Here is a 24,735-nt window from a genome sequence, read left to right as displayed (position 1 = left end):
CAGCCTGCCTGTGGTTAACACCATGGGAGAGGAAGGGGCATAGCCGGCAGCCTCGCAGATGGGCTACCCAAGACATTGTGAAAGAGCTGGTCACAAGGCGCACTGCTGGGGAAGACTGCTGACTGTCTAATGTTACACCACAAACCCTCTTCCTGTCCCCACCAGCTCTTTTCATCTCAAGGTAGTGCCGATCACCAGTTTCTCTTACCCCATTCTTATATGGGACACAGGAAGAATATTTCTTCTTTAAAAACAAGAGTGAGAACTGTCAGGTCTTGGCTCAGCAAGAGACAGAGCTGTAGCTGAGACAAGAGAGGTTTCTTTGTCACCCAACCTTTTTCTCCAGCTCTCTCCCCAGACAGTTGCATTTTCAAGGCAATGAACATAACTGATGGGTGTTCAGCAGGGCAGGACTTACACTCATTTTCCAGCCCACTGGTGGGAGAATTTCTTCAGGCACTGCTCTGAACACTGTAGCTCCTTCCCCACTGCCAGCTCTGTTGTGAACAAGCAACTGTACCCCAAAATAATTAAAATAAATAAAAAAAAAAATCACAGCTCTCACCAACACAACTCTTGGGATCAAGGATGGACATCTTTAAAAGCTGGAAATTCCATTTTTCAGCCATAAGTTGCAAGAAGTTGCAGACCTTATTTTAGAGGTTGATTGGGATTGCCTTAAAGTCCACGTAAGGACAATAGCTTTAAATAAACCAGTCTTAATTGCTTTGCACCTATTTAAATCTCACATGGTGGTGCATTTTGGAGAAAAGCTAGCCTTGCTCTTTTCCTCAGACAAATCTAATAATAAAAAGCACTCTGCCTTGATCTCATTCTTCATCTCCCAGGGCCCCTCTGTTTCTCCTGCATTCCTTTGTGTTTATCTGCCCTCTTCAACTCTTTGCTGCAATCAGCTGCGTGCAGCACCTTGTGTCTAGAAGTGACATGGCTGAGGTTACAGGAGAGACAGGTGCAAGGGGAGCTCTTGCCCCCAAGGTATCCAAAGGAAAAGAGAAGCTGGAGGGGAAGAGGGTTGTAAAGTATTTCAGATTAAAGCCGACAAACAGCAAACACCTTGCCCCAGGCTACACATTCTCTGCCAATGCAAGTTGCAGCGGCTGGGAGCCCCAGAAACAGCAAAGCAAACACGGACTTCTCTGCAAGGGGGAGTTGTCACCTGTCAGGGATGTTTGCAAATTTATAGGGAGGTGGTGGTGGTAAGGGGAGTAAAAAGAGCTATCCTCATTTTAAAAGACAGGCTGTTTGCACAGGTTTGCGATGCATATTTTGCTTTGTAAAGGCTTTTGTCCAGCATTCAACTGAGCGAAGGTCCTGTCTTCCACTGAAGACAAACTGGAACATTTATTAATGTACATACATTAATGTACTCTGAGCCGCTGCCTTACAGTAAGGGCGAGGATGGGATGGAATTTCCCTGCTGCCCCTTCAGTTTGTCATGTCAGGGAAAAACACTTCTTTAAGAAGTCACTGTGCAGCTCAGCTTCTCCAGAAATGCCTCATGCAAGGCTGGGATCAAATCCATCACAAGCAAGAGCTAACTGCATAGCAAAAGCTGCCAGCTCTCTTCTCCTAGCCCCAGCGCTCACTTCGGCAGTGCTCAGAGAGGACAAGAGGCAAGGATTTTCCATTTATGTTTCGCTGAACCACAGACAGGAGAGGGAGACTCTGAAAAGGGCTTCAAGTGAGCCTGTCAGCTACCACAGTGCTCTGCGGACAGCTCAGAGGAACTGGAAATGGGGAGGCTTTGCTAGCAATCAGTGCAGCAAGTCCAGGTTTGAGCATGGAAGGAGTAAAGTTTCTGCCAACAACCTTTAAACTGTTCGGGACTGTTTTTTAAGATGACATAGCTCAAACAGAATTTTACCACCCACTTGGACAATTAGGAACCCTTCTAATATATGGAGAATCTTTTGGACTAGCTATTGAAGAGACATCACGTGGATTTGGTAAAAGCTGAGATCCCAATGCTGACTGAAGGCTTTCACACTACCCCTCTGTGCCCAACACGAATGCAGAATCAAAAGATAACCAGACTTCATGTCAGTCACCTCTCCTTGTGAACTTGGATTAGCTTCACCACATCAGCCGAGCACATACCCAACATCAAACTGTCCTTTTTAACCTTTGCAATCTTGCAAGAAAAGAGAAGACCACCACAGTCTCCCCAGCGGTCACACCAGAGCGGCCGTAACAGATCAAACCTTCTGTCTCTGGGGACTGTAATCAGTGGGACCTGGGAGCTCTTTCCTTGCAGATGTGATCCGCCAGGTTACAAACACTGCCAGATGCAGACCACCAACACGCCATCATCGGGCAGATTAAAAATGGTGGTTGATTAGCCAGGGAATTAATTGACACAGTTTCTCAGGATGGAAACACAGAGGAACAAGAAAATTTACAGACACTAACACAAATTTCAAATCACACAGAAGTATACAAAACTCAGGGGAAGAACAGAAACAGGACACAAACAGCTCAAACTCCCAATATACCTCCTGCTCCAGCCTGCAAGAATAGCACCTGGCTTCTTCACCAGAGCTATTGCTAAGAAAGAGCTGGTCGGTTTGTGCCAAAGGCAATGAACCAGCAACCACCAGTGTCTCATCTGCATTCCAGTCTTGAGCCATACTGGTGAAACACCCATGGCCAAGACTTGTTACAAGCACCTCTAGCTTTGTCTGTGTGGAGACACAGGAGGAAAAAAACCCAACCACAGCCTGAAACCAAGTTTTCATGCATATCTGACCTTCAAGAGAATAAAAACCAGTGAAGAACCCTTGCCCTCGGTCAGCAAAATTGCAACTGTGCCCTGAATACCAACTATTTTAATCCTGAGGCCACATAAGCTAGGTCTAAGCAGGGAGAGAGCAGGGACAGTTGAGCAGTCAGGCAAGTGCAAGAGACTCCTCGGGTCTTCTACCTGTTTAGCTGCCTCATCCCTCTCTCCTGCCATTACTGCAGCAGGTAAGGAGCAGGCTTGCTCCCTCTCGCATCCCTGGAGAGGCACAGAGGAGCGATGCCTTTCCATGGGTCACACACCACCCAGTTCAGCCTCATGTACAGAACCACTGTTCACCACCACCAGAGTCGGTTGGCAGAGTCATGCTCCCGACCAGCTTCTGTGGGGGGGACACAGCAGGCAAAGCAAGAAGGAACTTCCTTGGGCAGAGGCAGCAGCCACAGCTCCTCCACCAAGAGGGGGAAGATGGCCCCGAGGCAATACAGCAAGAGTAGCTCCTGCAAAAACTCCCCATCTGTCCCCAAATGTTAAGGAAGTTCTTCTCACTACTCACCCACATCGGGTCATTCAGCTCTGTGTCCTGCACTCGGACGCAGTCCATGCTAATCTCTATTTTGTTTGTAGGGCCATTTTCAGACGGGCCATCGATGAAGTTTAAATCGATCGGCTGAACTGAGCATATTGGCCTGAAAAGAACAGAGTAACGCAGTTAAAATTGGCTAAATTCTGCTTCCCCCTGGCCACATGTTAGGGTGTCACCCAGGACTTAGGCATGATCACAAACCAGTCTCAGGACAAAGTAAGTAATTACTAATGAACAACTAGCTCATCACCTGCTATGCTAACAGCAACCCCTGGACAGGACAGGGCCTGGAGGGACATTTCACTTGCCTGATCAGAAAAATGAGGTAAGAGCACAGGAGTTAAATCACTGAAAGACAGAACTCATGGAGGATTTATAGCAGTAACTGTCTCGGCATCAGTCATGGCAAATCAGGAGTAGGAACAGAGTCAGTTTTATTTCCTTCACTGGACCTGACAGGGTGAACTCTGCACCATCTCCACCTCCCCTCTCTCCCTGGCATCAGCAAGAGAGCCTGGACATAGAGTAATGACCCCATTTCCCTAGGGGAAAATGCCAACCATCCACCTTAAGTGATCGTGTGCTGGAAGCAGTCAGCTCAGCAACCAAAGGTCTTGAGGAGAGTCACTGCTGATCCCTGCATCTGTTCCCCATAGCCTGGATGTAGAACCTCTTGAGAGCTCAAGAGCTGTCAGTTATCACAGACTCACACCCACATCTTCTAATCAACAGGTACAGAAGACTCCAAAACCCCCAGCATCAGTCCCCTGAGCAGCCTAATTATAGGTGTCCTGTCCCAAGACACCTTTTTCCGCAGGTTCCATGGAAGGGCTACTTACTGTTCCAGGAAGTCCCAGATATGCTGGAGCACCTCTGGGCTGAGGAACTCCCTGGGCTGCGAGCTCTGGGACATGGCCGATCGGTAGTAACTCTCCTTCCACGAGAAGTGGCTCGGAGTTTCTACAAACCTTAAAAAACAAAAGCAAAAAAAAAAAAAAAAAAAAAAGAAAAGAAAAAAAAAGAAAAACACACACAAAGATATGTTGAATGCATGAGCCCAACTCGATGAAAAGCCATAAATAGAAGCTATTGTGTGAAAAGGGAGACATGCTGAATGCCTGGAACATTCACAGCTGTACAACACACATTCCACACTGCTGCAGATGCTGTATTTAGATGGCAGAGAATTTGGCCACCCTTCCCGGTAAGTTAAATACTCCTCAAAGTCCACTGGGATGCTGCGTCATAAGAATCCCAGAGGGAAAAAAAAAAGCCACCTTCTATTTTACCCCCAAAATAATCAACTTTCCATATAAAACATGTAGTCTTTGCAGCAGGTAAAGCACCTAAGTGGTGTGTGATTCCCCTGTCCCTGGCTGGTTGCCTCTTGGATGATTTGAGTGACTTCTACACCCAGCCACTGCAGCTGAGGTCTTGGACTAAAATAAGTATTTTTTTAAAAAAAAATGAATAACAATAATTTTAAAATCTTGGTTTTGCTTTATTTTCTATGGAAATAAGTTCCATCACATCAGATTATAAATGCTTGTCTACTGCCTTCTCACCTCTAGTAATTTCTGATCCCAACCAGCTGATGTCCACCAGATCTGCTAATTACCTCAGCCATTTTTATCCCCTTAAGCTCCCACAAGCCTCACAGAAATAGGTGGGCCCAAGAGGAGCAGTGACGAAGCCAGAGCACTCGCGTCTTCCACAGCTGCACATTCTCATCCCACTGGCCAATTTCTAAATTCAAACACAGCAGCTTTGACACCCGTGTCAAAATACTCAGCGGCTGCAGAGATGTAAGGGTGGGGGGAATTTCTCAAGTATATTTGCAGTTGACAAAAACTCTCGGTTCAACTTAATTAGTGTATGAGGCAGGTGACTGCCTTTCCTGCTACAAGGATGGGGGCACCCTGCAAAATTTTTTAATATAAAAGAGCTGTTCCGGCACAAGGCAAGTGAATGGCCATGCTCCCTGCCAGGGGAACGGCTGTGGCAGGAGCCAGGGCTATAAATGGATCCCAAAGAGAATTGGACTAACATTTGTTTTGGCACATTTTGGTGCTGTTTAACACAATAGTCTAAACAAATTGCATGGAGGACCCCAATTTACTAAGCTGCCAAAATTAAGAAAGAACGTTACAGAGGGAAGATCATCACACTACAGTTGTTCTTTTCCTCTACTTTGTCCTGAAGCATCTATTTCTGGTTGCTGTCAGAGAGGGATCTAGGTCTCTTTACCGAGTTTTTATGGCCTCTTATGTTTCGAGCATGAGTGTGGTCTACAAAAAGCAGGGCTTTCCTCACCTCTGGTGCCCACAGAACTGCATGCTCTTTGAAAAACGCAGACAGTTTTCCTAAGCTAATGGAAATCAAAGTGGTTTCAGCACCCAGAGCCATAGCTGAGCATGCCTCAAAAATACGAGAAAGTATCACTTCAGTTGCTTATCCTTTTTGTGATTAACAAAAAAAACCCCCAACATCCTTTAAAAGTTCATGAACAGCAAGAGACAAAAATAAAATTCAGAAGCGTCACAGATGTGAACACGTACCCACACTACATGTGAATAATCAATTGCAAACCCTCTGAGAACAGCAGTTATCCCACAAAGTACCAGAAATTACTCCTTTCAAGCTTTCAGTCTGGTAAGACACTTTCAAGAGTGCCATACTGAAACCCAGAAGAACAGATCTGGCCTAAAGCCTGTTATATAAACTGTAAATCACTGCTACCACGAGCTTTGGAAGAGAGCAATGGGGAGTGCATGCTCCCCAACCCACTCTGCTGCTAAACTTGCAGACCCCAGGTACTGCTCAATACCCTGCACCCAATACTGACCTCCAAGGAACAGCCAGAGAAACCCCATAATGGGTTCTCCAAATCCACCAAAGTGCTCACTTTTAGCAATTATTTACCACTTACCACAACTGCCCTTGACCTGAACACTAAAAATCACTTTTTAGGAATTCATTGCCAAGGTAGCAACAACAACCATCCACACCAGCTCATTAATACATACACAGGAACCAACTTCACCAGAGGTTATTACAAAACAGACCTTTCTCAGAAACCTTCTTTCTTTTAAAAGTCTCAGTGCAATGAGGTTCCTGCATGCCATGACATGCCCCACCTTTGGTTCTCAACTGCACAGTCTTAGGTCTCAAGAAGGCAAAGCCCGGTTCAGCCCTGCGTGCTCTGGCCCTTACAGTCCCATTCAGCAGCAAAGCAGAAGCTGCTTATCATGAACCTACCACAACCAAGCACTCTTCACAGTGCCTACAGCCTGCAGCACAGGAGAGGAAGGAGATATTAACTGCACAGACTGATAAAGCCAGGTTTGTTATTCTATGCCTCTGAAGCTAACAGAGCTGTTGGAAAGAGTCACACAAGTTAAGGACGCAACTGGTTCATCCCTGTACTAAACACAACTCCAAATTTCTCCAGAGAGAGTAATTTTCTATCTGTGACATCTCTATCCCTGTACCTAAACAGGCTCCTGGCTTACTGTTTCTAAGAAAAGCATTATCAGATTTTATCTGATGGCCAAAAAGGCACATTTCCCTATACCAAGCAAAAGAAGTTCCCTGGTTAATGCTTTCACAGAAACAAAATTTGAGAGACTCCTTCAACACTCTCTGCAACACCTTTACTATCTGGTACAGCCTGATTTCCAAAGAAGGCTACAGGATTAGGTGGCTAACCTTGACAAGGCACCTGTGAGAAGGCTACAGCATTACAGAGGTAGCAAGCATTGCTTTTTACTCAGTTCGGTGCATCCCGCTCTCAGGTGGGAAATTGCTGTCAAGCTGCAAGAAAACCAACTTCAGTTCAGCACAAAGCTACATACAAGCTAAACTGTCTCATTCCCTATGATTTTAATAAAATCTAAACCTAGTGCAATTTTCCTTAACAGTCTTCAACATAGAGAAGCAGCCTCTGTCTACTAAACAGCATACCTACGTGCCCAAATTTGCTCTTCCAGAAGAAAATAACAGCTAAAGCCTAAGCAAGATCTGTGCATAAATTTCACTATTAATTGTCTTTTCCCACATCAGCAAACACTCTAGCTTCAGTAAAATAATCTCCGAGTGCCTCAAGTTAATCACAAGATAGCAGGAGTCTGCACTGATCAAACCGCTCCTATCAGCTTCTTTTTTTATTAATAGACATTCAAACAACATCTCTTTTACTCACAAGCACTCATCCCAATGCGCACATAGGAGGTAACACTACTGAACACAGCCTGTTATACCAAACTACTGACTATGACAGGGCAAAGCATGGTAGTAAGTCTTGACTAGTTTACCCTCTGCTTTAAGTCTACAAGCTAATTCCCTGCATTAACTGCTGAAAGAGTTGGCAGGCAGCTTACCACAAGCAGAGAGCACTAACTGCACCAGGTTGGAACTACAGAGGGATTTACAGCCCCCATCAAACTACAAGCTGAATAGGACATCGCACCCACAAGCCTCTCCTTTAAAAACAACTGGGGCATTATTAATTAACGGAAATAGCAGGTTAAATCTTCTCTGAGAAGCAACACCTCACCAAGAGCACAGGACTTCCTAGCGCAGTACGAGGACACTGCTCCTGAACCACTGAATTCCAGGACAGGTTTCACCCAGCAATGCACTCCCACTAAGGTCTAGCTCAGCTCCATCCTGTTTATTTTGCTGAAGCAAGAGCAGCCCAGACTCCAGGTGAAAGCACTTTTCCAGATTCACTTGGCGGGCTGAAGCCTTGAGCACACTGATTATTCTGCTGCCTCCTGATCGATCATTTCCCCAGAAGTTTTGTGTTACAGCTCACCGAGTGGGGCTGCATCCCAGCTGATTCAGCTTACCATCAGGCTAACTAGTGAGATCTCTGCAAAATATGGCAATGAGAGCAACATGCCCCTGTAGCTGTGCCCACATAGAACTCAATTTCAGAGTCTCTCAGAAGACTAGGAATGTCAAACTTCACAAAAAACCCAAAACAAAACCCACCCCACCAAAAACCAACAACCAAACAAAAATCCCTGGCAAGCACAGCATTTTCCTTTCATAAGCCTTACCCCATGTGCACTGCTATTGTATTTCCCTAGAGCTGAGTGTCCCAACATAAGTGAAAATGAAGCCCTGACTGCTTGGCCCAGCACAACATAAACTGGTGGCAAACCAGAGAGAAAACAAGGTATTTCTGCTCCCACTACCTCACTCTAAGCACATGCTTCTACTCTTCACAGTCTCCCCTTTCCTAGTTTCATATCAAAGACATCAAAGAAAAGCAACAGAATAAAAAAACCCAAACCACTTTCCACACCAAAAAACAATGACAGAAAACTATTAAACTCAACTATTGCAATGCAGCAACTTTTCTCACCCAAAAAGCCACCTCTCACTGCAAATCACCTTTCTTAGAAAGGGCTAAACCCAAAACACCAAAGCTTGACTTACCACTGGGGAAAAGACACAAGCTCCTGAGGAAAACAAGACCTAGGTTTGATACAGAGCATGCACAGCCCCTCCTCTGTAGCTTTAACCTTAAAGGCAGATGCCACCTGCTTTCACTGATACAGGGTTGGATCTGATCTGACACAGGGTGCAGCTCATAGCACTCCTGGGGCACATGTGTGAGTCCAGCAACCTCCTTCCAAAAATGACTGACTGTTACAACCAAGAGATACCATGGTTTTCTTTGTTTTTTCATCCAAAACAGGCTTGGAGCTTCAACACTCTGAACCGCCCCCAGGTTAATAGTAGAGTTTATGGGGAAACCAAAAATGAATAAGGTATCTCAGTGAAGCTGCTCAGTTGGGTTTCAAGAGATCCTAGCACCTCCAGTTCTCCTTAGTTTCCCTCAGAAGGTGGAGCTCTGGGGTGGTTTGTGTTTCTCCCCCATGGTGTGCAAACTCTTGGAAACTATCAGTGTGGTTTATAGATGCCAAACTTCATGGCTTAATATTGATGTAAAACCACAGTGTAAAATCTTGTGAGAAGAAATCTTTCACAGTAGGGACAAGCAAAATGATTCGGAGCTTTTTTCCTGCTTGTTGCCAACGTTACAGGTTATTGCTTTCTGCTTCTCCCCACCAAATGCCTATCAATGGTGTACAATTTTCTATCACTGGGTGTGTAGTCCTCAGTCAGTGGACAAGCAGATGGGGAGAGAAATCTTTCTTTGTAAACTACAGATTTTGATATTTTTTTCACAAGATACATTCCTCTAAAGGACCTGCTAGCAGAGTACTTGGGAAACCTTGATGCAAAAAGAACATCTACTCTTATGAAGAAAGCATTTCCACATTATACAAATGAACCCAAAGAATAATTAATAATGTCTAAATAATGATATCTAATATGGCTCATTTTATTCATAGCTCTCAAAGTGCTCTACAAAGGAAGACAGTGTAATTACTCCCATTTTACCTGTGGGAAAACTAAGGCACCGGGAGGTCATAGGATTACTCATCATTACTCAGCAAGCCAGTCGTACAGCCAGAAATACAACCTCGGTCACCTGAGTTCCAGTCTGGTGCTGCTCAAAAAGGAACTAGTGATTTTGGGTGTCTAGATAGAGAAATTCAAAAAGGCCTTAATTTCTTCAGGTAGAGTATGCACTGCACTTCCCAAAGCAAGAAACCCCTAAACTTCATTTATCTTCAGGCACCAAAATGCTGATGCCCAGGAATGAAAATCAAGGCTGTAGAAATGCTGTGACCAGCTTTAAGCCACATTCAGAGTTCAGAATTAGAGTTCAAATCCAGATGCCCAGAGTAAAAACTAATCTTCCTTTCTGAATGCTTACAGCAGTTAACCACTTAACAGCCCTTAATTCACACACAGATTAATGTATTAGCCCTCAACCATCATGGGGTGTCGTCTGGATAGAGAAGTAAGTCACAGAGCAGTCAGCAGCCTCAGCTCCACCTCCAGCAATCCCAATCCATGTGCTGGCCCCTGCCTTCTCCAGTTACACCTTGAAGTGCATCAAAAGCAATGATAAACAAATGATTTAAAATTCATGAGTGTTACTCTTAATTGCCTGAATCTTGGTGTTAGTTGTATTTTTAGTTCTTGAGTGGGGAGGGGGCTCCTTTTTGGCCCACACCATTAAAACTCAAGGAACTTGGCAGCCCACGTCCTGCTGGAATTCCCCCCGCTCTGCATGTTAACACTGCAGTGATTTGTAGACATTGCTACCTAATGGAGCTCACAGCTGTGCAAGAGGAGAAGGAAGCGGGGTCTGGCAGCACGGGACAAGCGTGCGCCTGGCAGGCAGTGTCATCTGGAATTCCCCGAAGCATGGAGCATGCTTGTCCCCCATGTCCGCATCAGCTACCCTCAGCCAGCAAAGCAGACCCTGGAAGCACCCGTTAGAGACCTTTGGTAATCAAACAGGTAAATTGCCGTAAACAGGGGGGCCAAAGTGAAAGCCAAATGGTAGACAGGCAGGCTCTCAACACCCTCAGAGAGGAGATTGCTGTTGAATTTCAGGGATCTGTATTGCACCTCTTTCTATGGCTCTTTCTGTGCCTACTTCATCAACAAGCAGCCCCCCTTCTCCAGCATTAACTGCACAGTATTACACATTTTCCTGTTTCTTTCTCTGCCTGATACCATATTCCAAGGTCTTTGCTCATGTAAGCCCAAAAGAGACTGACTCCCATCCCAGCAGAGGCAGGTCCTGCTGAACTGCACTCACAAGTATTTATACACCTTTAGATTTCCAGCCCATCTTTCTGATTTAGCTTTTTAAAAATCTAGACTTCCAGCAACTTCTTTCTATCCTTCAGATTTTCCTTCCATATGTGTTAGTCCTAGAAAACATCTCTGGAAGAAGACTGATGGATGCATGGGTTTGGAAGGGTGAATGTAAGGAATAACAAACATCGACACACAGGATGTTTTTGAGAGAGAATATAACTTTCACCTATGGTTCAAATGTCCATTTTTTTCCCTGATCCCATGTTTTTCAGATGTTTCCCAGATCTGATATCTCACTAAAAAACATGTGGGCAGCGGCATGGGTTATGGGGAGGGGCAGCTGAGAGAAAAGTGGTCCAGTGGCATAGAGACGTGCATTAGAAAATGAAAGAAGATAACTGCCCAAAGGGTGAACCCTGATCTCAGAAGTAGCCACCAACCAAGGAGATATGGGGAACACAAGAAGGAACTGGGAGTGACAGCGGCAAAGGACTCTGTGACACTGCCAGTGTCCTACAGCATCTGTTGAGGACAGCCTAGGGAGGACTGTTAGCTTCTTCCTATTCTCTAGGCAAATGACACTTGTATTGCACACGCCCTGTTTCAGCTGTGAGATATATGATGTTTAGAGGAATTAAAGCAATTCTGTTTCAGAGGAATGCTGATTGCGTTGCCTATAAAAACTCTGTGTCTGCTAGAATCTACTGTAACAGTGCATCCTGATCTCCCTGTGACTTGGATTTCTCTTTTGGAAGCATATGTGTGTGAGCTGAATGGAAAGGGGTAGGAAGGGATTGTTTGGCTTTCTGGCTGCTCTCTACTCAAGCCTTCGGTGCGTGGGCAGGACTGACCTATATCAAAGAAAGTGAAACCGGCTGCACAGAATGATCCTCCTAATTCACCATGCTGCAAAACACAAGGGTTTTTTCTTTCCATTCATCATCTTCTTTCAGTTAGAGTCATCTTAAGTAAGACTATCTACAGTTTTTGCCAACATTTGCAGCTTTACGGCAGCCCCTCAAAACCCATTATATCACTGTGGCCCTGGGCCCCACACTAGCACTCTGCTCTAGCGCTGGCAGCAGAGCTCCTTTGGGAGCAAAAGGCTCCCTCTGTGTTCCCATTGCTACCGTGCTGAGGGGTTCCCAGCTTGGGCACTGCATGGCCTGCTCCCCACAAGCTGCTGGGAATGGCTTCTGGAAGCAGAACAAGTTCAGAGTGCTATCAGTAACCCCCGCAGCCCAGGGAACCCACTGCATCTCCTATCTACATCTCATCACATCTACTATCTACATGTCATCATTATCAGCACAACAACAGTGACCACTTCTACATAATAGAGGCATTTCTTTGTCCTCAGGGCTTCAGGAACTAATCACTCCACCAGCACTAGAGGAACCATCCCCTAATTGTTGGAGCAAGTCACCCCTAATTTTTTTTTTTGCCTCTGAGGATTCTGTCAGCATCTTGTGAACTTTCCCAGACCTCTCTTATCTCCCACTCAACCTTGGACACCCCCTTCTCCACCCTCCCCTTCTCACCCATCCCTGGAAACTACCTCCTCACCCAGCCACAGACATCTCTTCCCCTTCTGCTCAGCCCTGACACCCACTCCCTTTCTCAGCAGGGGCTGAGATGGAGCTCTGGCCAAGGTGAAAGCACTGCCACTTGCCCACTGCAATTGGTGCTTCTAGTCTGGGGTACAGAGCCCTTGTAAACACCAGAAGACCACCCAGGAGCCTGAGCAACCTGTATTGGGAAGCCTAGAGTTAGAGCACAAGCCTGGAGCTCAGAACACCGAACTCAACTGCTGGCCCCTGGGTGACCTGTCCATCTTTGCCCTTCCATTCCTGAGGTATAGCAGTGCCACCAACTTTGTAAAGCACACAGAGACCTGTTGACCATCAGTCCATCTCCATGGAAATGTGGTGTGGTGGGTTGACCCTGGGTGGACACCAGGTGCCCACCAAAGCTGCTCTATCATTGTCCTTCTTCAGCTGAACAGGGAAGAGAAAATACAATGAAAGGCTCGTGGGTCAAGATAAGGACAGGGAGAGATCACTCACCAATTACTGTCATGGGCAAAACAGACTCCACTTGGGGAAATGAATTTAATTTATTAACAATCAGATCAGAATAGGATAATGAACCAAACCTTAAAACACCTTCCCCCTACCCCTGACTTCTTCCCAGGCTTAACTTTACTCCTGATTTCTCTACCTCCTCCTCCCTAGTGGCACAGGGGGATGTGGGTTGTGGTCAGTTCATCACCTCTCCCTCCTTCTTCACTGCCCTTGGTGACTGCAGAGTTGTTTCTCTCACGTATTCTCACTCCTCTCTCTGGCTGCAGTTTCCCTTGCAGTTTTTTTCCCCTTAAATACGTTATCACAAAGGCACTACCACCATCACTGATGGGCTCAGCCTTGGCCAGTGACAGGTCCACCTTGGAGCCAGCTGGCATTGGCTCTATCGGACATAGGGAAACTTTTAGCAGCTTCTCACAGAAGCCACCCCTGTAGCTTCACCGCTACCAAAACCTTGCCATGCAAAACCAATGCATGTGGTCCCAAACTGTCCAAATTTAAATAAAAGAAAATTTAAATCTCCATCCATTTTTAAAAAGCATTAAACCAAAGAACAATGAAAAATCAGTTGCAACTGTATTATTTGTAACTCACTTTTCCAGTCAATCCCTTCCGCTAACCTATTTGCAGCGATGGCTAAAAGCAGTGCCCATCTGGAGAGGGAGGAGTCAGAGCTGCTGGGCAGAGGTGAGAGCTTTTACTGCAGTAAGTGAGAAAGTCTTCTCAAAAGCAACAGGAGTGGAAAATCCAGGCCCAACCCTCAAAATTCTGAGGTATTTTTGAGCCAAGTCCAAAAATAAGTATTGCAAGATAAACTTCATAGGCAATCTGTTCAGAAGCCACAAAACATTTTCAAGTTCATTTAAAAAAAAAAAATCCCTTTGGTCTAAATAATTTGCTCAGTTTCAGATACCAAACTAAGAACATGCATTTGGGTCTACCTTTCCAGGTTTACACAAGACTTTTTGCAGCCAGCCAGCCAGCCCACCCTGATAGTTTTACAGCAGGACAAATGGAGTGATGCCTCCTCCACTTGGTGCAGGAGAGGACGAGCACAGATCTCTGCTGAGAGGTCTCCTGGGTCAGTGCCGCCTCCAGCCCTGCTGCCACATGCCAACCTCTGCTGCCCAGCTGCAGTTACAATTAAAGACAACAGAGACCATCTTTTGTGCTTCCAGGGGGACTGCCTAACCGCAAATCACCCCATCACCCACTCATCCACCATCAGTAATGGTTTGCAGCAGTTGCCTGGGGGCACGTCCCCAAGCTGCCAGGGAAGAAGGAGACTTGGAGATCTCTGCTGTTGCATTCTGCTACATAGTATGAGGAGACCCCTCATCTTTTCTGGAGGAAGAGGGGGGAAAGGGCAGGTATTAAATGCCCAAAGCAGCCTCAAACAGCTAACCACTTTCTTTCCAGTTATCCAAATCTTTGCAGCATCAGGGAATACTGAAAGAAAGCAACAGCACCAGAAATGAAAGTGGGCAAGGTAATTTTCAAGACATGACAGTCATGACAAAATACAGCTATTACAGGCTTTCATCACTACTGTTGTGTAGTGATTTTAGGTATGTAATAAGGAAAATCAAAAAGTTCTGAAGAAGTGATGGTCAGAAATCTGACCTTCCTGAATCAAATTCCCCCATTTGAGCCTTGCTCATCAGTATTTTTCCTGTGAGCACAGAATTTACCCAATAACAATATCTGCAGCAGTTCACTGCTATTTTTTACAAGGAGCTTGCTTTCAGTATTTCCCACAGGAAATGGGGCTGTTTTAACTATTGTCTACTGAAATTTTGCAGTGTTGAGTGCAACCAGCATCTCTCAAGTTTCACTAGTCTACCTCCATCACACCAATACAGAGACCACAACACAGAATGAGAAATTACTTTATTTATTACAGATGGTAAAATAAATCAGCCAAGCGCATCAGAGCTTCAGAAAGGCAGCCAGGGTGTCAGGATCTGGCTATCATTAGATATTACAAAGCTCTGAAAGAGGACAGAGTTAGGGAAAAAAAGTAAAAATCCAAACCCAACAGAAAAGTTCCACCTGCAGCCAGATATAGCAGCAAGGAAAGACCTTGACTACATCCACACCACTGGTCTGGTCTGGGTTCAAGTCTGGTTTGTGTGTTATCCCTTATCTACATGCAAGCATGTTTTTCAGATGTGGCCATGGCCTGAGCTCCGGGCTGTCTGGAGAGGAAATGACTGTGAGCACTGTTGAGCCCAATGTCTCATTTTATGTAGCATGGACAATTTAGGCATGGTCTAGGCTGAGCTTCCTACAGTCCAGTCCACTCCTAATTGTCCTGAGCTGGTCTCTTCCTAGGGACTGCGTGACATCAGAGGAAGTGCCAACCGCAGGCCCCACATTGCCAAGCAAATCTGAGAGAAAGCTCCAGATCAAGCGTTCGTCACGAGCACGGATGCTCCCCCAAACCAGGGACAGGCGCTGTGATGGATAGCTGCCAGGAAGATCTCTTTGGGTTCCTGACTGACTTGCTTGTTAACACAATAAAAATGAGATTATAGAGTGCAAAGAGCAACTGTTACTGTCTAGGGAGCAAAGCTAGAGCAGTGTTTCTCCCAAAGATTAACGGGGGTAAACCAGAAAAAAACCCAAGCCACATTAGTCTGTACCTCTTTTAAAAGATACAGTCAGAACCCAACAACATCTCATATGCAATGCTCATGCCTCCAGAGATGAAATTGGGCTCAGCGCTTCTCCCAGGGAGTGCAGGAATGAAACATCATCTGAGAAACTCTCACACTGCTGATTTACATGCTCCTGATAACACCTGACGGAGGAGCAGAAAATAGGTCATTTCAAGCACAGTATTCTCTAGTGGCTGATACACATAGAAGTATATTATAGGGGAACTGATGGAATGACTCTACTGTTAGATATGGTGCATTTATGTGGAGTCCTTCCCAGGCAGCTCCACAGAAGCTGTGAACACTCAGTGCAGCATGCACTCCTGACCATGAGATGTGTGTGCCTCGTTCAGCCTGCAGCTGGGCATAGATTTGTGGGTCAGGACTGAGGTGCTCAGGGGACTGTGCTCTCAGATCTGGTCTTGGCAATAGACTAAATTGAATGCCTGTCCTCACATTCCTGCACCAAACACCATTTCTGGTGTGTTTCCAGCCAGCCAGAAGAGAAAGGAAGGAGCTTCTGCATCTCTTCTCTATGGTAAGGAAGTTTCAATCCCTTCCAAAACTTTCCTGAGCACTGATGCCATCCAAAACCCTCCAGAGACAAACAAAATAAGAGATGCAGGATACACCTCCCTCCCACTCCTGCTACAACTACATCCACTGAACTGAGTGTGCTTTTCTGGACCAAGCCACCAGACTCTGCAGCATTGCAGAGGCACACACAGCTTTTCTGGCTGTGCTTGTAGCCCCGACTGCTCGTGCTGGGTTGCAGCCCTGCAATGTGCTCTGAGCTCTGTTTAAAGCCTGGCATAGGTTTCCTGTGAGCAGCCTCTTCCCTGCTTGCGCCATATCACTATCCATGGCATTAAGGGCATACGGTCCCCAGGACACTAAAACACTCTGCCAAGAATGGAGTTTCTTTTAAACTTGCTGAGATTTGAACCTTTTTGATGTGTCAAGGAACCAGATCCTCTCTCTGCCAGGGTCACCCCAACAGCTCCTGGGGTTTGTTTGCCCAAGTGCTTGGTGTGGTGCAGCTACAACCCCGGGGAAGGCGCTGGGCACCCCTGCATGCCCCACAGCAGGTGTCAAGTTGCTGCTGTCCCGGTTCATACAGGACAGGCATTTCCCAAATTTGGCCACTGTGAGGAGGTGGCAGGGAGAGGCTGGTGAGGGGATATCCTACACGGGTCTCGAACCTGGCCCTGCACCAGAAAGAAGCAAAGCAAGAGAAATCATGCAGCCCACACTGATTTTCAGCCCTGGGATACTATGCATGGCAGGGCATTTAGTCATATAAATATAGTCAGAGGAGAGGGACAGCTTCCCCAGACAGAGAACATAAAATATGTGATTCTTTTTTAGGACAGGAAGGTCTCAGACTGTCTACTGCAAAAGGCTTGTGACATTTTGAGTTGAGCCAGGTAAGACTCTTGGCTCCTTAAGGCACCTACTCTTATGAAAGCTGCTTCAGTCTTTAATCACACAAATTCTTTTCTCTATGGACTGCTCAGGGGACTTAGAAAGTCCCTCTCTTAAACTCTCTCCAGAAGGTTGAATTTTACAGAAATATAAAATAAATCATTGTGATAATACAGAAATTCCCCAGAACTCTTTAGAAGCAGGAAACTGTAAACAGCAACATCCGGTGTTTCAGTAAATAATTAAAATGCAAAACAGAAACGCCAACAAAGCAGATGTTAGGTGCAGATTCCTGTAATACGAATTTGGTTGAAGCTCCCTCTTGTTACCCCTCACAGCCAACCTGCTACATCTGATGTGTTTTGGATGATAAACCAGAACTTCCTTTCCTCACCCCTGCCACCAGTGATACTCCTATGGGAAAATGAAGTCTTCAGCTAAATACCACGCTGGCTGCATTTTTCAGCACATAGCAACTCTGTGGCAGGCCAGCTATTGCTAAGCCTAAGGGCAGAGAATCCTTCTCTCACAAATAAGAGCACTTGCAAAAACCTTTCTCTGTGTCACAAAATAGCTGCAAGACAGGGCAGATGAAGGACAAAGAATTAAGAGCAGATTATAGCCCTGGAAGACAGGAACAAGTGAACTGTTTATCAGAAACACTGGTGGTGTGTAAGGGAACGCTACCTGGAGCGCTCACAGGATCTTCGCTTTTGCAACTATGCCTGGTGCTAAGAAATTACAGGGTTGGTTCCCTATAATTTTTATCAATACACTGCCACACCTAATGTGATTTATGATTTTTGCTTGTGATTATCTTTAAGCAGCAGCTCCTGGAGTGCTACGAATACATCAGTTTCCCATTTCATCAAAAACAGGAATGATGTTTCTGGTCTGTATGTTTTAAGAGGAAAATTCACAAATATGAACAACCAAACTTAGAAGACAGTGTAAAGGAATTTTCTTGTCTAACATTAAGATTTTTAATGCTGTAATATTTGATCACCTAATGCCCATGTTAATTCTCAGAGCCAGCTGAACTACAACTTCACAGCTGTTACAGCCAGCTCATAGACCCCACTGACAACAAACACAGCAATCCCACTGTTTTGGCCCAGCAGCTCTGGCTCCTGCTTCCGAGTTTAGAGGCAGATACTGCTGGTAATACACAGCTGAGCAGCTGCTGCTTGCAGCATCCAGCTCACCAGCATACCGCAAGCTTCTTTCCACGCATTTTTCAACATGCCTTGACTTAGGTGCATATCAACATTACTAAACTGGACAGGCATTGAACCTCTAAAGGCAAGGTTTTGTAAGCAGACTTATTTTTATGTTGCAAAGAGCCTACTGAACCCCCAATCACTTACTGCAGGGTTTCCCCCTTCTCACTCTTGGAGGTGGCTGTTCTCTTTATAGCTCCATGCGCTAACCAAATTCCCCTTGCTTATGTGCATCAGTTATTTATCACATCAGGCCACCTGTGGCATTCAAACACCTGATTGGAGATGACTCAGCAGCAAAATCCTGTGGGGAGACGGTCTGCTACACAGTAGTGATTACAAACAGGAACCAGAAATTCCCAAATAAGCCCTAGGAACAGATACAGATGTTTTCATGAAGCTATCTAAGCAGATAGAAGGATATTATCTCTCTAATATCAGCAGACCTAGTCAAATAGACCTCAGAAATCTGTTAGAGCAAAACATTTTCCTTCTGATTATTTCAGTTTTGATCATGGGCTACCAAATTTTAAACTAAAGTAAAATTTATATGGCAATGTAACCACTGGTTCCCACCACAATGCCCATGTTCCCATGAAGGTTTTCACATAAGTGCAAAACTAGATTAGAGCCAGGCAACAAATGAAAAGCCAAGTTTCCTTGATTTCTTTCTCATCCAAGACCCTCCATCCTCCCCCATGTCTTGTGACACCTATGGACATTTTTTTAATAAGAGTTCAATACTCCTTTGGCGACTTGTTGGATGTCAGAGGGTTTTGTTTTTCCTAAAATTAAAGATGAGCCCTTCCATTCTGTATCAGGCCAGAATCCTTGTGTTTGTTGAGAGGAGCCATTGCAAGTCAGCTTGTAGCAGAAGGTACCATGCAAATCAGGAGGGGATTATAATTTATAACATGTACCATGAACACCATAACATCTCTGAACAGATAAGCTACTTAGAACTTTCTTCTTTAAATTCTTCAGTATTTTTGGAAGTTAAGCAAGATCCTATGAATTAGGTATTCTCTCCTCACAGTAAAAAGGACCACATGAAAGACTTCACATATTCTCCTTACAGTCCTCTGAGATCTGGGAAAAAACAGAAAACTGTCAATTTGGTTCCACTTCAATCCTTTAAGCAGTACTAAAAGGACCTCCAAGCAGACAGACATTTTCTTATAACACTCTTGAGAGGCCTGTACCGTTTTGAAGAGAAAAAGAGAAAAGTGCTGTCTTTGGCAATGACTGCGAAGGGGTTGCGACATCGTCAGCACAACGAAGTCTCTCAGACATAGAGCAAAGAGGTCCAACAGGGACAAAACAGAGGAGGGACTGCAGGGGCTCTGCCAGGAAGAATGAACTGAAGATGGTTTGACATGCTGCTCTTGAGTGGTGTTTTCCAAAGATACTATCTTCTAATCCCAACTTCTGATGAGACTGCAGTATAAGAACAGGAGACCAACCAAAGAACAGACCTCAGAGATGAGATAAATACCCTCCCCCCTCCTCACCACCAGCAGCGCACATCCTTAGTGAGGTGCCATGCTGGCAGCATGTCCTCCGTGCAGAGCTGCTCTGGAAAGCCCTCCTGCCCACGAGGCCACCCTGTGATAGCTGTGTCTTGGCACACTGCACACTATCCCCTTGCAAGCGTCTGGCTCCAGCTGGGGACCCTCCCCCAGGGTTGACAGCACAGCCATGAAGGTGACCACCACCTCACAGGAGAGCTCACTGAGGCCAATAAAAAAAAAGCACCTCCCCAGCTTCCCTCCATCCTTTCTGCATGAAGTCAGTTCTGCTCCTCCAGAAGTCACTAACTCTTCTGAGCACACCACAAGCTGCTCAGAACAATTTCTGTCCCCTCTCTGAGTCTTTGGAAAGTACCTGCTGTATCACTGGCTGTTTCTGCAAATAGATCTATACCAAGTCATGTGGCTCTCCTTACTTGGCTTCAGGTCTTTCTGCCAGCATGGCAAATTTGGGCTCCTATCTCAAAGGTAAAGGCAGATGAGATTTGTCCACCCTGCCACAGCTAGTTCAGTTGTTCTTCAGCAAAGCACAGCATGAGGAAAGTGAAAAAGTGTGCAGTTGCCCAAATGCAAGAATTCTGCAGAGCCTGCACATGAGATGAAACACTCCTTGGAAGACGTTAACCTATGGCAGCTTAAGCAAAGCTCTGTCACAATGTCATCCTCTAATACCTGACTGAAAGGAGAGCTGCTTACACCAGCATTGATTCACAACCATGAAGGGGCAACAGCACGCTGCTGCCTGTAATCAGGAGGGGTAGCCGTCAATGTTTTGCCTGAATGTGCCCCCTCCCTACCCAAAGGGAGGAAACCTGCTGTTTCATTACTGCTAATTAGTAATGATGAGCACTGGGTACAGTGAGTTTTTCACCTTTGTACTGCATTACAAGCATTAACATTGGCGAGACTCCTATCTGATAATTGCAGTCCGTTTACCAGCCCTGTTTGATACGTGTGGGAACCAATGGAGAAAGGTGAAGCGACATATGCAATGCTCCCAAGGAAAGATCCCTTTGAACCCAGGAGCTCTGGCTAACTGGAACAAGACCCCGGTCACCAAAATCTATCAAAATTCAGCACCCAATGATGCTGTCATGGCTCATGCCTCCCCTCCCTTCCATGCCCCAACTAATTTCTGACAGTTTCCCTCATCCTCTTCTAAAAATAGATTTTTTTCTACATACCTGGTTGGGCTTTTTTTGTTTGATTATTTTTTGGAGCAACCCATCCAAAACCCAGGACCATGTCTAAGAAACCAGGGTTCCAGCATGGATGGTGCAGACACCAGAAGATTTCAGGGGTTTTTTTTCGAGCCTCTGTTATTAGTGAGATTTGGGAGGCTGGGCCATATCACACTGTGGTGAGAATACAAATCCAGAAATGAAAGGGGAAAGAGCAGCTTGTGTGAGAGGCCTTTCATTCAAAAGGGAGGAGTGAGCCACAGCGAACGCCTTCAACACATCAGCGGTGCGAAATCCTGAGGCCACCAATTAGCCTGGGCATGGGGAGAGGGGCGAGCAGAGCAGGCAGGACCATAGTCCGGTGCACCAGCAGGTGCATTCCCAACAGCCCCAAAGGAAGAGAGCTCCTGGGTAAAACACAGCCTAAAGACCATTATTTCCAAGAACACACGTAACTTATCTGTAAACATCACTCCCTCAACCAAGCATTAGCTGAAAAAAAAGTGGCTTTGGAGAGCGAGACTAATTACATAGCTCTCAACGGCTGGACTTTGATCATAATTACAGTGCCTTCTTCATCTTACGTTAAGTGGCTTTCAACTGCAGCTAGGTGGGCACTTCTTGGAAGGTGGAAATCCCGCCTGTTTCAGATAGTTCATTTTATGACTCAGAGCTAGCCTGGGTTTTCTGCAGCACAGGATGAGCTCCCACGGTACCATCCAAACAAGTATTTCATGAGAGTTAGTGACTTGGCACTTCAACGCAGGTACTTCTGTCCTGACAGCAGCACCTTCCCAGGCCCAGGAGCCAGAGCACTGAGCCTGCTTTATCAGTGATTTCAAGCATTTCATGCAAATCCGTTTATAAAGGAAGCAGAAGTAGAAAAACTTTGAGGTTTTTGCTCAACTCTGTTATTGCTGAATTTTAGCATTTCTTAGCTCTTTCTGTTTTAGAAGAAGCAAGATGAGCACACTCAGGATATACCTTTCCAACCTCATTTCAGTCATTCACATGCTACCTTTGCACCCCTTGCTTCTGCACAGGGAGGTACGTCCCAGTCAGTGCCCGGTGCCTCTCTGCCCCTCTCTCAGCTGGGCTGCAGCTCCCGCACTGAACTCCAGTGCCCACAGCACCAAGTGGGGTTGTGAAGGAGGAGGCTGCTGTCCTGTGCCCTAGCTGAGCTGTCTGTACTTTTGTGTGATGCAGGAGGTTCTTTGCTTTGATACCCACATTTACAAAGGAATGAATAGCCTAAACAAGAAAGCTGGGCTGTGGAGACAGAGACTGGAGTGGCCTAAACAATAACACAGCACTGGGAGTCTGCTCACGCAGGTGTTTTTCCCTACCTGTGGCACTGAATTAATGCATTATTTGGATACCCCGTAGCAGCAGCACATAGTTTCACTGCTGGGAAACGATAGGCAGTAAGTATACAAGCATTATAATGGCACATTAATTAATGCTCCTAAGCATGATCAGTGTTCACCTCTTGACAAAGGAAATGTTTTACCTGGCTCCCATGCTGTCTGCCTGCTGGACAGCCTCAAAGTGAAGAGATTAATAGATGAAGCAATGGCAGAGGGTAAATATAAGCCACAAATCTTAGAGCTAACTGGGGTTTATAGCTGCTTCCCCCCAACACTGACCTACAGGGAAATCTGTGTGACACCCCCCCCCCCCCATTTTAACAGGGTTTCAAACAATTTTCACTATTGTTATTTTGCCAGTGTGCCTCAGCTCAACGTTATCAGTTTGCTGTTTAGATTATTACTAGATGTAATTTTAAAGTTGCAGAGAAGAACACTGGTATTAGCTAAATAAAGCACTTTGACCACATCAAAGCAAAAGTGTTTCAAACTGTGTAAAATAAATGCCATTGTGAAACTATTGAATTTTGTTAAATCAGTCAGACAAATGTCACCCAGCACATCATGAATATCCAACCAATGGAGCTTAAAACTGAAGACCAACTATGTCTTCAGACTGAGAAAAGCACCTCTGGGACCAGCTTTCAGTCAGTTTTGACCTGTGGCAGAGCACAGCCACTAATAACTGGACAAATGCTACTCTCAGCTCATGTAAACAGACATGCATAACAGCTGAGGCACGTTGTTACTCTAAGCTACATCTTGATCAGGTTTTATGACTGAGGGGTGTCACAAACTCTATCTGTCCCAAGCTGTCCTGAGGCTTCCCACACTGCAACGGTAACTTAAAAACTCATCACACTGCTAAGGTGTGCGGCACAGAGCAGCATTTCTAGTGAACGGCCTGACTTGTGGGAGAATGCAGATTTGAAGAGGAGAAAGGCCCATTTAAACAGAATACAGCCAGGGGAATTTTTCTTCTTTAATTCCTGCTACAGTTGGGTTTTTTTGCCTGAGCCGCAGCACCAATTTTATGAACCTGTTCTTTGACATGGAACGGGATGTGACTGGCAGGAGTTCACAGGGGCTGGGAAGCTGTCCCAGAGCTCAGGTACATTTCCCCGTGTATCTTTATGCCTTCCAATTTTATTATTATTATTATTTTTAATTTTCTGTTTGGGAATTTGCCCGGCTGTGGCTTCCAGCCACTGAAATTTATTTGTCTGCTAAAGACCCCGTTGCTGCCAGCCCGAATCCGCCTTCCCGCTTGGCACTGCTCTTGTACAGCTCTTCTCCTGGACACACGCACGTCCCCACTGGGGTCAGCGAAGCTGGGCAGATTTGCGGGAGATCAGAGCGTGGCTGCATGTGCCCGGCCAGCCCTGGGGCTCGTGTTGTGGAAGGTCTCGCCGGGGAAACCAATACCCCCGGCTTCATTCCATATTCCTCTGCCACGGCAGTGCAGCCAAGGACCGTGCGCTATTTCCCAGCTCCCCTCCTTCCCCTCCGCTGGCCTCAAACTCGGCCCCTCCTCGCTGCCAGGCCTCCACACTCCTCCCCAGAACCTTCGCACAGTGATGGCACCGAGCACCCAGTGGATTAAGGGGGGGATAAACACCCCCACAAACATTGCAACAAATCACGATAGTGGAGCAAAGAGAAGAAGAGATCACAAAGCTGCCTGTAATGCCGTGGGCTGGGTGACGGTGGCCAAGCCCTTTCTTCAAGACAGCTATGCAACACAAGCAGCCTTCCCCAGCACCCTGCAGAGGATGCAGAGTGAATAGTTAACCCTTCCAGGGATCGAATGCCTTCATGAGACACCAGCCAGGGCTTTTTCAAAACGCAGCCAGAAACAAGCCTTAAAGTAGCTCAACAAGTGACTGTGCTCAGAGGATTTCACCTCTCCAAACTTTACGACTGGAAAAATACCATCTACATGTCATTTACATGCTTAAATATAGTATCTTCTATTGGGAGAAACAAACAAACTGACAATGTGATACTGTGATACCTCGTGCGGACATGCTCTTTTATCTGCTGGAAAGTTATAAAACTGAGTGTAACAACAAAGCTAAAATAAGAGTGGTTGTCAGGCTCTGAGGTTGGCTGTTAAACAGAATGAAAAAATATTCTTGGAAAAATGCTCCCTCTTAGAAGGCAGTTTTTTCTTCTCTGAATCTTTTCAATGACTTATTTATCCTTTAATTCAAAAATCTCAGATCCTAAT

General features: G+C 45.7%; 1 protein-coding gene across 3 annotated transcripts in view; it reads right to left on the bottom strand.

The window, feature by feature from the left end:
* TP63 (tumor protein p63) overlaps nt 1–24,735 on the bottom strand; it is a 104,214-nt gene that overhangs the window by 79,014 nt on the left and 465 nt on the right. For 2 of the 3 annotated variants that reach the window (XM_074878214.1, XM_074878215.1), the window contains exons 1-2: nt 4,184–4,387; nt 3,315–3,447 (exon numbers count right to left, since the gene is read on the bottom strand). In XM_074878214.1, coding sequence (XP_074734315.1) covers nt 3,315–3,447; nt 4,184–4,257 — 207 coding nt within the window. In that variant the 5' untranslated portion in view covers nt 4,258–4,387. Of the gene's footprint in view, nt 1–3,314; nt 3,448–4,183; nt 4,388–24,735 lie in introns of those variants that run through there. The other variant, XM_074878212.1, reaches the window with a different exon arrangement.

Source organism: Strix uralensis, chromosome 9 (assembly GCF_047716275.1).
Source record: "Strix uralensis isolate ZFMK-TIS-50842 chromosome 9, bStrUra1, whole genome shotgun sequence".
NCBI classification, from domain to species: domain Eukaryota; kingdom Metazoa; phylum Chordata; class Aves; order Strigiformes; family Strigidae; genus Strix; species Strix uralensis.
Note: the sequence above shows the minus strand (reverse complement) of the source record. Positions and strands in the feature narration are given on the sequence as shown.